Source organism: Macaca mulatta, chromosome 20, assembly GCF_049350105.2.
Source record: "Macaca mulatta isolate MMU2019108-1 chromosome 20, T2T-MMU8v2.0, whole genome shotgun sequence".
Taxonomy (NCBI): domain Eukaryota; kingdom Metazoa; phylum Chordata; class Mammalia; order Primates; family Cercopithecidae; genus Macaca; species Macaca mulatta.
In genome coordinates, this window is record NC_133425.1 from 53,538,967 (window position 1) to 53,554,445 (window position 15,479).

General features: G+C 49.1%; 1 protein-coding gene across 1 annotated transcript in view; it reads right to left on the reverse strand.

The window, feature by feature from the left end:
• CNGB1 (cyclic nucleotide gated channel subunit beta 1) overlaps positions 1 to 15,479 on the reverse strand; it is a 102,595-nt gene that overhangs the window by 43,792 nt on the left and 43,324 nt on the right. Inside the window, exons 17-19 of the mRNA XM_077986079.1 lie at positions 12,948 to 13,035; positions 12,153 to 12,303; positions 4,335 to 4,497 (exon numbers count right to left, since the gene is read on the reverse strand). Coding sequence (XP_077842205.1) covers positions 4,335 to 4,497; positions 12,153 to 12,303; positions 12,948 to 13,035 — 402 coding nt within the window. The remainder of the gene's footprint in view (positions 1 to 4,334; positions 4,498 to 12,152; positions 12,304 to 12,947; positions 13,036 to 15,479) is intronic.

The following is a 15,479-nucleotide window of genomic DNA, read 5'->3' on the forward strand; positions in this document are numbered from 1 at the left end:
CAAGCTCCTCTGTGGCTTTTTGGCCCTCGTCAGTTGCTCCCAATGTTCATTCTGTCCCTGCTCAGAGTCAGCCCCACTGGCCTCGGCCTCCACAGAGAGGCAGGCCTCAGAACTCTCACCTCTCAGGGTTGGGCTCAGGCAGAGGTTTCCCGCCCCGTTTCTCGTAGTCACATTCAACCTGGCACTTGCTTGTTTATTTGGTTACTTGTTCATTGTCTATCTTGGCCCCTCTAGAATGTCAGCCCCATGAGGGCAGGCCCCTGCCAGGCTTCTCCCTCATGTATCCCCAGCATCCACGGCAGAGTTCAGCACATACAGATGTTCAGTACATGCTTGTGAATGCACGAATGACAGGGACAAGAGGAGCCTCACAGACTCAGCTCGCAAGCGGAAGTACAGAGGCTTGGATTTCAGCCCCACATGATCTTGGTCCCTTCTCTCCCCTAAATATGCCACCCCCTACCCAACCCAGCCTGCGTCGTTTCCCTGCCCATATAAAGGGAACAGGGGTAAATAGAGCAGACGTCTACAAGTGGAGCCATTTCTGGATTCCTTAATGGGCTTTGTACATAATTCAGTGAACTAAACATAAGAACTGATGAAGTTGTGAGCTGTACCCCCAGGCCCAGTGAAACTGTGTCTCTTTTCTCTACGTTAAGACCTCACAGCCCTCAGTTTGCTACACCTAGCCATCTCCATTCTGACAGCCTTCTGACCTCAGCTGAGCAATTACTCAGGAGTTCATGGATGAGAGCAAAAGTTAGCTAAGAAGAAAGAACCATCGCTCCATCCAGCCAGTGCAAAAGAGGCACAGACAGCTCCCCTTAGCTTAAAAATCACTGGCCTGTCCTTGGCAGTTTGCCTCCAGCTGCACACAGAGCCTTCTCCCAGGCACCTGGCTTGAGTTGTTCGAAAGCAGCTCTAACCACTCAGCAACAAATTTATCTGAAGAGGTGTCAAAATGTGGACCACCTTGACTAGGAGTGTCACTCTTGAGAAAGGAACCCAAGGGTAGAGAGCAGAAGACCAAACACGTGATCATGGTACCATTATGGATAGGGCCCAACAAGAGCAGATTTGTTAAGTTCATTCCAGCCCATGGAGCTGGAGGAATACCCAGCAGCCATCATAACTGAGCATTAAGGAGACAGCCCAGCAATATGGAAAAGGGTTCATGGAATGAGACAGCACCGTAAACTGGATCCCTCCTCCAATTAAAACCATTCAAGCCCATGAGCCTAACCAAGGCATAGAGGAGAATGCAGAGCAGTAAAAACACCATCTTGGGTGGTGGGATTTAGATGATTATTTTTCTAGTGTTCTGTGGTGTTTCCATTATACTATCTATTATCTTTTTTTTTTTTTTTTCTTGAGACAGAGTCTCAATGGCATGATCTTGGCTCACTGCAACTGCTGCCTCCCAGGTTCAAGCAATTATCCTACCTCAGCCTCCTTAGTAGCTGGGACTACAGGCATGAGCCACCATGCCCAGTTAATTTTTGTATTTTTTAGTAGAGATGGGGTTTTGCCATGTTGACCAGGCTGGTCTCAAACTCCTGACCTCAGGTGATTCATCTGCCTCCGCCTCCCAAAGTGCTGGGATTATAGGCATGAGCCACTGTGCCTGGCCCACATTATGTTATCTAATAATACAATGGGTGGATGACACTGAAAGCACAGGTAACAAAAGCAAAACATAGACAAGTGGGATTATCTCCATCTAAAAAGCTTCTGCATAGAAGGAAACAACAGAGTGAAAAGAAAGCCTGCAGAATGGGAGAAAATCTTTGAAAATTATATATTTGATAAATGAAAGAAACTCCTACACCTTAATATGAAAACAAACACACACATTACCTAACTAAAAAATAGGCAAAGAACTCGAATAGACATTTCTCCAAAGAAGACATACAAATGGCCAGCAGGAATATGAAAAGCTACTCAACATCACTAATCGTTGGGTGTATTAGTCCATTTTTACACTGCTACAAAGGACTACCTGAGCCTGGATAATTTACAAAGGAAAGAAGTTTAAGTGACTTATAGTTCCACGTGGCTGGGGAGGCCTCAGGAAACTTACAATCATGGAGGAAGGCAAAGGGGAAGCAAGGCACATCTTACACAGCAGTGAGAGAGAGAGAGAGAGAGAGAGAGACTTTTTCTTTTAAATTTATAAAGAAAAGAGGTTTAATTGACTCACAGTACTGTAGGCTTAACAGGAAATATAACTGGGAGGCCTCAGGAAACAAACAATCATGGCAGAAGGCAGAGGGGAAACAGGTACATCTTCCCATGACAGAGCAGGAGAGAGAGAGCAAATGGGGAGGAGCCACACATTTTTAAATGCCAGAAGTGCCACAGTTTTAAACCATTGGATCTCGTGAGAACTCACTATCATGAGAACAGCATGGGGAAAACCATGCTGTTCATGATCCATTCACCTCCCACCAGGTCCCTCCCTCGACACATGGGGATTACATTTCGAGAGGAGATTTGGGTGGGGACACAGAGCCAAACCATATAATCAGGGAAATACAAATTAAAACCATAATGAGATACCATCTCACATCTGTTAAGATATCCGTGATCCAAAAAAAAAAAAAGAAACCAGAAAATAACAAGCATTGGCAAGTATGTAGAGAAATAGGAAAAATAGTATAGTCACTGTGGAAAACAGCATGGTGGTTCCTCAAAATATCATAAATAGGACTGCCATATGATCCAGCAATCCCTCTTCTGGGTGTTTATCCAAAATAATCAAAATCAGGATCTCAAAGAGATATTTGCACTCATGTTCATTGTAACACTATTCACAATGGCCAAGAGATGGAAACAATATAAATGTCCATCAACAGATAAAGAAAGAAAATGTGGGCTGGGTTGTAATTCCAGCACTTTGGGAGGCTAAGGCAGGTGGATTGCTTGAGCTCAGGAGTTTGAGACCAGCCTTTGTCAACCCCCCATCTCTACAAAAAATAAAAATTAGCTGGGTGGTGGCACGTGCCTGTAGTCCCAGCTACTTGAGAGGCTGAGAAGGGGGAAATGCTTGAGCCTAGGAGGTTGAGGCTGCAGTGGGCCAATATCATACCACTGCACTCCAACCTGGGTGACAGAGGGAGATCTTGTCTGAAAGGAAGAAAGCAGGGGACAGGAGGGAAGGGAGAGGAAGGGAGGGGAGGGGAGAGAGACGGGGAGGAGGAGGGGGAGGGGGAGGGGGAAGGAAGGAGAAAAGAAAAGAAGAAAGAAAAGAAAATGTGGTATATCCATACAATGGGATATTACTCAGCCTTAAAAAGGAAGAAAATCCTGTCACATGCTACAATGTGGATGAATCTTAAGGACATTGTGCCAAGAGAAATAAGCTAGTCCCAAAAAGATAAACACTGCATGATTCCACATATATGAGATATCTAAAGTAGTCAAGCTCATAAAAACAGAAAGTAAAATGAAAAAGTAGAATGGTGGCTGCCAGGGGCTGGGGCAGGGGTGAAGGGAAGAATGGGGAGTTGCTGTTCAATGGGTATAGAGTTTCAGTCATGCAAGATGAAAAATTCTAGAGATCTGCTGTAAAATAATGTGCATATAGGTAACAATACTGTACTGTACACTTAAAATTTAAGAGTTTTTTTTTTTAAAAAGACTTGGTGAGTTATAATCATATGCAAGTTTTAATAGCATCCTGTCGAAGATGAAATAAAATAAAATGAGGAGGTAGAAATCAATTCTGTAACATTTATTATATATTACTATGTTATTTATTTATTTAAAAAAATTTTTTAAATTATTTTTTGAGACAGATTCTTGCTGTGTTGCCCAGGCTGCAGTGCAATGGCACCATCCCAGTTCACTGCAACCTCTGCATCCCAGGCTCAAGCAATTCTCATGCCTCAGCCTCCCGAGTAGCTGGGATTACAAGAGTGTGCCACTATGCCTAGCTACTTTTTTTGCATTTTTAGGAAAGACAGGGTTTCGCTATGTTGGCCAGGCTGGTCTTAAACTCCTGGCCTCAAACAATCCTACCTCAGTCTCGCAAAGTGCTGGCACTACAGGCAGGAGCCACCATGTCCTACTATTACTATATTATTTATTATATTATTCCTTCTAACTTATAGCTGAGGGCATTTGGGACAGGGCCTCCCATGAGAGCTTTTATAAGAGCCCTAAGCCAGGAGTAAGGAAAACCAGGAAGGGGCATCATAGTCCCACTTCTGACACCAACTTGCTGTGTGTGATTTTAGTCCAGCTGCTTCTCCCTCTGGCCTCAGTCTCTTCATCTGCCAGATAAACAGGTGGCATAGTGCCGAGAAAAGCCCAAGAGAAGCATAAAAGGTAACCTGTGTGTCCCCAAGGCTGAGCTTGGGACTGCGAGGGTGTCGGATTTGGCAGGAGACGGTGGCGGCAACACGGGTGAGGGTGGATTCTTTTCTACCAAGAGGGGGCAGCTATCAGCATCCGTATCTTCCACCTGCACTTCCGGGTGCTCTTTCGTGGCAGGCACTGGGGGAGAGGAAGGAGAGGAGAAAGTCAGAGAGAGACAAAAGCCGGGTCCCAGTAGTCTGGCTGTGTTCTTGAAGAAAACCACAGAAAGCATGTTTGGAGGGGGCTCTGATAGCTTCACTTCCCAATGGGGCACACAGAAAAGCTCCATGCAGGGGGTACAAGAACATGGTGCCTGGGGTCCTCTAAGGGTCACAGCCACCAGCCCAGGAGCCATGAAAGAAGCCACAGAAGCCATAGGAGCTCCCCTACACAGCCTGGAGCCCAGCTCTCCTAGCTCTCAAAGCCCAGTTTGGTTTCCCTGCACTTGAGCAAGCTCCAAGAGCTGAGGCAGTGGCAGCCTCCAGAGAGGGCATGGGGAGCCAGAGTCCTGGCACCTGGCCTAGCACAGCCTGAGTCAGCTGCTTCCCCCACTCTGAGCTTCAGTTTCCCCACCCCAAGTTAGGGTGACCATGCCTTCCCAGGCATGTGGGGAGGAGCCAGAAGGCACAAGTCCTCACATTCTTAAAGATTTTTTTTTTTTTTTTTGAGTCGGAGTCTTGCTCTGTCTCCCAGGCTGGAGTGCAGTGGCGCAATCTCAGCTCACTGCAAGCTCCGCCTCCCGAGTTCATGTCATTCTCCTGTCTCAGCCTCCCAAGTAGCTGGGCTCGGCTCACTGCAAGCTCCACCTCCCAGGTTCATGCCATTCTCCTGCCTCAGCCTCCTAAGTAGCTGGGAATACAGGCACATGCCACCACACCCAGCTAATTTTTTGTATTTTTAGTAGAGATGGGGTTTCATCATGTTAGCCAGGATGGTCTTGATCTCCTGACCTCTTGATCCACCCACTTTGGCCCCTCAAAGTTGCTGGGATTACAGGCGTGAGCACCCAGCCAAGTCCTCACATTCTTTTTAAAAATTATTTTATTTATTTGTTTGTTTTTGAGACAGGGGGTCTCACTCTGTCACCCAGGCTGGAGTGCAGTGGCACAATCGCAGCTCACTGCAACCTCTGTCTCCCAGGATCAAGTGATCCTCCCAGCAGCCTCCCAAGTAGCTGGGACCACAGACGCACACCACCATGCTCAGCTAATTTTTGTATTTTTGTAGAGATGAGGTCTTACCATGTTGCCCAGGCTGGTCTCGAACTCCTGAGCTCAGGTGGTCAGCTCAGGCTGGTCTCGAACTCCTGAGCTCTTCCTAAAGTGCTGGGATTATAGGCGCAAGTCACTGGGCCCGGCTGGCCTCACATTCTTGAAGAGCATCAAATGGAGACATTGACGGGGTCCCTCCAATCAAGGGTAACAGACTGCGTAGTGTGTGCTACTCCCTATTTGGGTACCTGCTTGGGTATGTCCTTGTTCTTGTACATGCCAGGGGCCCCCAAATTCATCAGCTAGCCTAACTCTGGACCTCTGAGAGGCCCTGTACTATGTCCCACATTCTGAGAATCGGGTCCTCTCCAGGGAACCTGGCCCTACCTTGGGCTCCATCACCCACCTCAGGGACTTCAGGGACAGGTCTGCCCCACGTCCAAGGTCAGAGGATACTGAGAGCCTGGGCTGGTATTCCTCCTTCTCCCCCACATCTAGGGGGTCTACCCAGTAGCAGCCGGGCACAGGTGTGGGCACCAGCAAGGCAGGCAGGGATACACCCCCAAAAGAGGGAAGCGGGAGGATTTTGAAATAATTATATATGCGCTTTTTCTTTCTTTTCTTTTTTTTTTTCTGAGATGGAGTCTCACCCTGTCACCCAGGCTGGAGTACAGTGGTGTGATCTTGTCTCACTGCAACCTCTGCCTCCCAGGTTCAAGCCATTCTCCTTTCTCAGCCTCCTGAGTAGCTAGGATTACAGGCCCCTGCCACCACACCTGGCTAATTTTTGTATTTTTAGTAGAGACGGGGTTTCACTATGTTGGCCAGGCTGGTCTCGAACACCTGATGTCAGGAGATCTGCCAGCCTCGACCTCCCAAAGTGCTGGGATTACAGGCATGAGCCACCACACCCAGCCAATATGTGCTTTTTTTCAAATGGCCTTTATGAGAAAATACAGCACTCTGTTAAATTGCTTACACTTACTCTATAGTTTGATGGATCGAACCGTAAATCCTCTGGAGAAGAGGATGAGCAGGACTAGAGAAGTTGTTAAAAATGTAAGGGGAGCCAGGCACAGTTGCTCATGCCTGTAATCCCAGCACTTTGGAAGACTGAGGTGGAAGGGTCCCTTAAGTTCAAGAGCAGCCTGAGCAACATAGCAAAATCCCACCTCTACAAAAATACGAAACTCAGCTGGTCACAGTGTTCCACCTACTTGGGAGGCTGAGGTTGGAGGATAGCTTGAACCTGGGAGGTAGAGCCTATAGTGAGTCAAGATCGCGCCTACTACACTCCAGCCTCGGTGACAGAGCGAGACCCTGTCTCACAAAATAATAAAAAATAAAATAAAATGGAAGTAATGTTCTTACTACAGCTTCTTATTACCTTGTCTGTAGCATCTAGAATAATCATATGCTCTAGCACAGCTGGGTCAGCCCCCTGTGTCAACGCGTCCCCGGAAACATTTCCCCAAGTGTGGGGCTCCCAGAGACTGGGGAGGACAGGAGATGTTCTTTGACGGTACAGACAAAGCAAAAGATAACCTAGAATAAGAATGTTACTCCCAGTCAGGCGTGGCGGCTCACGCCTGTAATTCTAGCACTTTGGGAGGCTGAGGCAGGAGGATCACCTGAAGTCAGAAGTTCAAGGCCAGCTTGGCCAACATGGCAAAACTCCATCTCTACTAAAAATACAAAAATTCCCCAGGTGTGGTGGCATGTGCCTATAATCCCAGCTACTTGGGAAGCTGAGGCAGGAGAATGGTGTGAACCCAGGAGGTGGAGCTTGCAGTGAGCCAAGATTGCACCACTTCACTCCAGCCTGGGCAATAGAGCAAGACTTCGTCTCAAAAAAAAAAAAAAAAAAAGTTACCCCTCTTTTAGTGAATAGCCAGAGAGGAAGTCTCAGGTCGGTGCCTCTGTGGTCTCAGAACCTCTCTTACACAGCCTAATCCCACTTGCAGCTAAGAGAGCAGGCCCCAGATTTGCACCTTCAGTGGGCCCATCCGTCTCATTAGAAAACAGCAATACCATTGTGTTTTCATTGTATTTGAGGTTATTTTTATTTATGCCTCTGTTTATGGCAAGCAATGCTGGTTTTCCATTTGAATAGTAATAAGAAGTTTTCCTATTTAAATATACTTAGTTAAATAAAAAAGAGAATCCACTGAAAGAAAAATAGTAAGCAAATAAAATTAGAGTTGGGGGTGGGCATGGTGGCTCATGCCTGTAATCCCAGCACTTTGGGAGGCTGAGCCAGGCAAATCACCTGAGGTCAGGAGTTCAAGACCAGCCTGGCCAACATGGTGAAACCCTGTCTTTACTAAAAATACAAAAATTAGCCCGGCAAGGTGGCACACACCTGTGGTCCCAGCTACTCGGGAGGCAGAGGTTGCAGTGAGCTGAGATGGTACCACTGCACTCCAGCCCGAGCAACAGAGCAAGACTCCATCCCCCTCCCCCGTCCAAAAAAATAATAGAATTGGTACAGATTTAGCAGTTATCAGGGAGTGGCCTGTGGAGGTGGGAACTGGGGGATGCTTTGAGGTCTTTTATTTTGTTTCCTTTCTTTTCTTCTTCTTTTTTTTCTTTTTTTTTTTTTTTTTGCAATTCAGTATCCTCAATGATAGGGGTAGGCTGCTTTGGCATAGTAGATTCAAGGCTTGCCTAGAAGGTGGAGGCCGGGGTGGCACCCCTTACTGTTGGATGATCTGCGTGCCATCTCACCTCCTCTCTGTGCCCACCTCAAGCCAGGGAGAGGAGAGAAGGACAACAGTGGATGTCTTCCCATGAAATGTTCTGTCCTGCCTGACTGGACTGATCTCAGAGGCAGCCCTGCACCGTGTCAACCACAGATAAACAAGCCAATCAAAAGGGAAAGCAGGCATGTCTGGCTTGGGTTAAGTCAGAAAGTGGCAGGAGTTAGTCCGGGGTGCCAGTATGTCCCTGAGCTCTTTGTCTTCAGGCAGTGAGCAGTGGCAGCCCAAAGGCCACTACGGGGACCTTGTCACAATCAATGGATCCAGACAGCCCTCGCTCCACCCTAGCCTCTGAGGATGCCTGTCTGCACCTGGAGCTTCTTTCCTGAAATGGAATTTGCTGAGCGGCAAACTTAAGGTCAATGGGTTCTATCTGCAATCAGCACCCACATTACTCTTCTATTCCATTTCCCTCCTTTCATTCCCCTCCAGTCTGATCCCAGACTCCCTGTCCGAGCCTCTTGGCCTAGAGATCTGAGCAAGTGACTTGTTTAAACTAAGGTGTGAATGATTACCTATATAAAAATGATGTGCCTAAAGAAAGAAATGTATGTTTAACCCGAAAAAATGAATTGCTGGCCAGGCACGGTGGCTTATGCCTGTAATCCCAACACTTCGGGAGGCTGAGGTGGGCAGATCACTTGATATCAGGAGTTTGAGACCACCCTGGCCAACATGGCAAAACCCCGTCTCTACTAAAACACAAAAAGTAGCCAGGTGTGATGGCGTGTGCCTGTAATCCCAGCTACTCGGGAGGCTGAGGCACAAGAATTGCTAGGAGGCAGAGGTTGCAGTGAACTGAGATCACGTCACTGCACTCCAGCCTGGGTGACAGAGAGAGACTGTCTCAAAAAAAAAAAAAAAAGAAAAAGAAAAAAAAAAAAGAAAAGAAAGAGAGAAAGAGGAAGAGAGAGAGAAAAAATAAATGAATTGCTAATTGTAGTGGAATTTTAGGCATGAAGAGAAGGGGGCTAAAACCTCTCAAGTCACTACCACAAAGCAGGATGAAGGTATTGATCGGCAGAGGAAGAGGAGATGGTTTTCCATAAGCACAACTAGTGGTCCACACCATGACCACAGCACCCAGGGAAGAAGACAGCCCCAGCCATGCAGAAGCACATGCCACAGATATGAGCATGCTGGGTGGGGCAGGATCATGCTACCTAGTCGGCGGATGGAGTTCCTGGTCTCCTTGGCGAAGCTGGAGTTGGACAAGCTGGTTCTCCGGGAGATGAGGACAGGGATGCGGGTGACTGGGACACGGTAGCTGGGCACATTAGGGAGATGCTCTACCAGGTTTTGGAGTGCAGAGGCAGGGGCCACCTGGCCAGGTAGCTGGTCCTGGACTAGGCGATTCAGCTCCATGTTCTGGCCTGGTATAGCCATGGTGCTGGGGCCAGAGGGTCTCAGGCAGAGGTGCGACCCTGGGGACTGCAATTAGGAGCACAGAGTTGAGGGAGATGATATGTGGGGGTCCTCCCACCAGCCTAACACGACCAGCCTGGTGCCTACCTGCATTTTCAGCAGTGCTACCCAAAGCCAGAAGCATGACTCTTGTCCCTGGAGTTCAATGTCTAATGTGTCATCAGGTCCTATGGCTGGCCACCCAAGAGCACCAAGGGACAGCCCAGGAGGCCCCCAACTTCTCATGCCCCCTCCACTTACCAACCACCAGCAGCATTTCCCAAAAATATTAGAATCAAAGAACCCAGAACTCACAGACTCTCAGATTCCTAGACCCAAAGAACCCAGGACTCAAACATTCTTAGCCTGGTAGAATTTTCCAGTCCAAAACAGCCCTGGAGGTCAATTAATTTCACTTCCAACCAGAAGCAGTAACTCTTCCTATGGCCCTGGTTCCCCAGCTGGGCTATGCATTGGAATCACCTGGGAAGGTTTGACGATTTCTGTTACCCAGGCCCATTCCCAGAGATTCTGATTTAATGACTGGGATGAGGCCTGGCAGCAGGAATTGTTAAATCTCCCCAGGTGATTCCAATGGGCTGTCAGGTTTGAGAACCAGGGCTCAAGGCTATTGCCCCTCAAACACACATGTGCAGACAAATCACCAGATCTTATTCCCACGAGGAGTCTGATTCAGTAGGTCTGGACTGGGACCCAAGTTTCTCATTTCTAACCAGCACCCGGGTTACGCCAAAGCTGCTGGGTCTAGGTCCATACTTTTTTTTTTTTTTTTTCCTTGAGATGGAGTCTCGCTCTGTCACACAGGCTGGAGTGCAGTGGCGCGATCTGGGCTCACTGCAAGCTCCGCCTCTTGGGTTCACACCATTCTCCTGCCTCAGCCTCCCAAGTAGCTGGCACTACAGGTGCCCACCAGCACACCCAGCTAATGTTTTCTGTATTTAGCAGAGATGGGGTTTCACCATGTTAGCCAGGATGGTCTCGATCTCCAGACTTTGTGATCCGCCCACCTCGGCCTCCCAAAGTGCTGGGACTACAGGTGTGAGCCACTGCGCCTGGCCAGGCCCATACTTTTCAGTGCAAATGGCTATGCCTCAGCGTTTCTCAGATGTGGGTCCCAGACCACCTGCTTCCAAATCACCTGGGGAAGGGGCAGAACCAGCCCCACCGAACCAAGCCTGCATCTGTTTGCTCCTGGTCTTTTTCATCCGTGTGGGGACCCAGCCCTAGGCCTGGACTTAGTAGGAATTCCTATAGATATGTGTTGAAGTTAACAAAGAACCCTTTTCAAAGACCAAGTAGGGAGCAAGCTCAGGACACCCAGGGTTAGGACACCCAGGGTTAGGACACCTGGGTCCAGTCCCATTTCAACCGCTCGCTGGCCGAGACACATCCTCGTCCCAATATTGACTCCTCCCTCAGTGCCAGCCACAGTTTGGGATGCCTTTGACACATTGTCTCCCCTACTCTGCCCAGCAACCTGTGACCTAGGTACTATTATTGCTCCATTTTTCTTGATTTGGAAGTCATGGTTCAGAGAGGTCACAGAACTGGCTCTGGGTCACACAGCAAGGAAGAGAGAGAGGAGCCAGGAGTGAAATGTAGGTCTGTGCCTTGACCTCTTGGCCAAATCCGCACACACAGAACCTCAGCTTTCTCATCTGTAAAATGGCCTGTCTGCCTCACAGAGCAGCTGAAGACCCACGGCGTGGGGAAGGTGGAGTGTAAGGCACGCAATACCCGCCGGCCTGGGGTTGGGGCCCGCCTGTCCCGGCTCCAGGGCCCAGCTGTTGCTGGACTCCTTGGGGCTTTTTCTCCGCCGTTGCTTGAGTTCTCAGGATTGAGGGCAGGGTGGTAAATCACAGCAAAATATATGTGCTGGGTACAGCTGGAGATCAGGAAAAGCTCAGAAAGAGACGTGGAGTCCAGGACACTCTGTTAGCAAGTTCTGGTTCCAGTTTTCACTCCATATGTGATGTCTGAGCCAAACCCTCACTGGGCAGTAGCCCAAGCGCTGCATCCTCATTGAGCAGAAATGGCAAGAGAGGCTGGCAGGAGGGACTGGCTGGGAGGGGCTGGTTAGGAGGGGCCTGCAGGAGGGGCTGGCAGAGAGAGGTTGGCAGGAAGGAGTTGGCTGGGATCGGGATTTCCCCGGCCCCACTGGGAGTCCTGGGCCTCAGTGCAATTCCTTAGAGCCTTTGAGATATATCAGTAGGCTCTGATAATGTGGCCCCAAGACACCAAGGATGGGATTTTCCTGAAGACAGGGTGGCTGAGGGGGCAATGGGGGGAAGGAGATGGAGGGAGAGGAGGAGGGGTTGACCCTGCACGGAGGCTGCCTCCAGCCTGAAAGGACCTCAGATATTCTTGTGCAAACCACCACCACCACCACCACACCTACCTCCTGAACTGGCAGCCTTGGCCTCAGCCTCAGGCTCCTCCTTGGTCTCCGCGTGGTCCTGGTGTTCCTTTTCAGTCTCCTCTTCAGCCTCCTCCTTGGCCTTCTCTTCAGCCTCCTTCTCGGCCTCCTCCCCAGCTTCCTCCCACAGCTTCTGCAAAGATAAAGTGGAAACAGGAACTGTAACCATCAGCCCCCAGCCCTAGTCTCAGCAGCTCCTGTTAGATCTGCCTTCAGGAGTCCACACGGGCCCAGTTCTGCTTCTTGCCCTGTCCAGCCAGTCAGGTCCTGCCAGCCCACCTTCTGGGCATCCCGGGAGTAGCCTACAACCTGTAGAGGGCAGTGCACCCAGGACCTACGGGTCCTAACAGCTGGACGTGTCACCTGTGATGAGGGACACTCTCTTGCAGCCTGGCACATGGGGGAACAAAGCATCCACAGCACCACACTTCACAGTGTGCGAGCCCTTTTGGGTCCTCCTACAGGGCCCAGGGAGGTGTCTGTAGCCCCCTCGCACACAGGTGGCCACTGGGACCCAGAGTGTGGAGGCGACTTGCCGCAAGCTAGACACCCACAGGAGGACTCGAGCCGGGTCCACCCGACTCCCAACCCACGGCCTAGGCCACTATCTGACCCCTGCCAAGAAGGGGTCTTGCAGGACCTGCCACCCTGCCCCCTCTGTCCTGTGGGCATCTTACCAGCCAAAACTCCCCCTGCAAGCAAAGTGGACAAGGTCCCCATCCTTCCACCGATGCCAAGCCAGGCCTCAGAGGTGCCGGTGCCTGGTGCTTCTCATACCTGGTCTGAAGCGCTCTGGGGCCAGGTCCTGTCTTCTTCGCTCTGGCCCACGCCCACCTGCGACGCCACACAGCTATCCAGCAGCACCCTGTGACCCGAGGTGGGGTGGGGGTAGGGGGCAGGAGAAAAGGACTGGGTTACGGGTATTAAAGGTTTCACCAGCCCTGCTGAGGACCACACTCTGCCAGGAGTGGAGGTCACAGAGATGCCCAAGAACAGGTCTCACCCTCAGGAACCTCCAGGGCAGTGTCCTGCTAACAATCTTCCCATCTGAGACGTGCACTCAGCAAGGCACTGTGAAGGACATGCCACAACTCTGCTAGGAAGGAGGGCTTCCTGGAAGAGGTGGCCTGTCACCTGAGCCTCCAGGATGATGATTTTACCACAGAGAATGGCGGGGAGGAAGAGGTTGTCCAGGAAACGGGAACAGCATGTGTGAGAAATGCATGGAAGACGGTTGGAGGAGCTGTCATCTGGGGTCTCCCAGTCTCCAGGCAGTCTTGATGATGGGTAGAGCATGACAAAAGTGAGGCCCAGAGAGGTGAAGTGACCTGGCGAAGTCACACAGGAAATTGTCCCAAACCACACAAATCTCAAACCCAAGCCCTGGTTCTTCTCATGCCATGAGATCAGAGCCACTGCAACTGCTGAAGATTTCATGGGTGCCGGGCCCAGGCAGCAGGCACATAGTGATAGGACCAGGGGTGAGGCTGCAGTGGGCAGGGAGGGCTGTGGCAAATTGGAGAACCCATGTCCATTTGAAGGCAGCAACCCCCACTCCACTGGAAAAGGGGGCCAGGTGGCCAGATCATTCACAGAGCCTGAAATATATGTTTCTAAGGTGAAGTTGTCTGATGTTTAGATGCTGATAATTCAAATTAATATATCTTTATTAATATGCTGTAGCCAAAAGAACCTGTCTCCTGGCTAAATTAGATGTCCGTGTGCAACCTCTGGGTTAAAATGATGACTCAGGACTAGGAACTAATGTGATTTTTGTAGTTAGGATTAGTTCCTGCTTCCTAACAGCCCCTCCCCACCCCTCAGACTCCTGTCATCCAGGGGTTCACAGAGGATGCTCTGGGTGTCTGCCACCCAGGAAACCTGAATGCATCATTCTCTACCCAGAGGGTCAAGTCTCAGCCCTCCCGAGCAAGGACGGTGGGGTAGGAAGGTGGGGACGGGATTGTTGCCTAGTCAGTCTGGAGCCAGCTGCTTGGCAGCAGAAATCAGTCGGTAATCACACTGCCACAGCGGCTCCTGGGCTGTGTGCCAGGCACTCTGCATGCAAAGTCTCCCCAGATCCTCCTCCAAATTACCCTGAGAAATCTATAAATGCGGTACACCACAGCAACAAAATCATATGATCATCTCAACAGATGCAGAAAAAGCAATTGACAAAATTCAGCATCGTTCCATGATCAAATCTTTCAACAAATTACGTATAGAAGGAATGGACTGCAATACAACAAAGGCCATGTATGACAGGCCCACAGCTGACATCATACTCAATGGTGAAAAGCTGAAAGCTTTTCCTTTAAGATCAAGAACAAGACAAGCATGCCTACTCCACCAGTTCTTTCTTTTTCTTTTTCTTTTTTTTTTTGTTTTGTTTTCTGTTTGTTTGTTTGTTTGTTTGTTTTTGAGACAGGGTCTTACTCTGTCATCAAGGCTGAAGTGCAGTGGCATGATCATGGCTCACTACAGCCTCAACCTCCCGGGCTCAAGTCATCCTCCTGCCTCAGTCTCCTGAGTAGCTGGGACTACAGGCATGCACCACCACTCCTGGCTATTTTTGGTTTTGTCTTGTTTTGTTTTGGGTTTTTGGTATTTTTAGTAGAGACAGGGTCTTGCTACATTGCCCAGGCTGGTGTCAAACTCCTGGCCTCAAGTGATCCTCCCGCCTTGGTCTCCCAAAGTGCTGGGATTATAGATGTGACCCACCACACCTGACCCACTCTCACTTCTATTCAATGTAGTATAAGAGGTCCTGGCTAGTGCAATTAGGCAAGAAGAAGAAATTAAAGGCATCCAAATTGGAAGGGAAGAAATTAAATTGTTCCTCTTTGCAGATAACTTGATCTTATATATAAAAAAAACCCTAAAGATTCCACCACAAAAACTATTAGAACTGATAAACCAATTCAGTAAAGTTGCAGGACATAAAATCAACATAGAAAATTCAGTAGCATTTCAATATGCTAACAATGAACTATCTGAAAAAGAAATGAAACAACGCTATTTACAATAGCTATAAAGTAAAATAAAAAGCTTAGGAATAAATTTAATCAAGAAGGTGACAGAACCGTATGCTGAAAACTATAAAACATCAATGAAAGAAACTCAAGAAGATTGCTGGGTGTGGTGGCTCATGCCTGTAATCTCAGCATTTTGGGAGGCTGAGACAGGAGGATTGCTTGAGCTCAGGAGTTCGAGACCAACCTGAACAGCAAGGCAAAATCCTATCTCTATAAGATACAAAAACTAGCTGGGTGTGGTGGCATGTGCCTGTGGTCTAAGCTACTTGGAAAG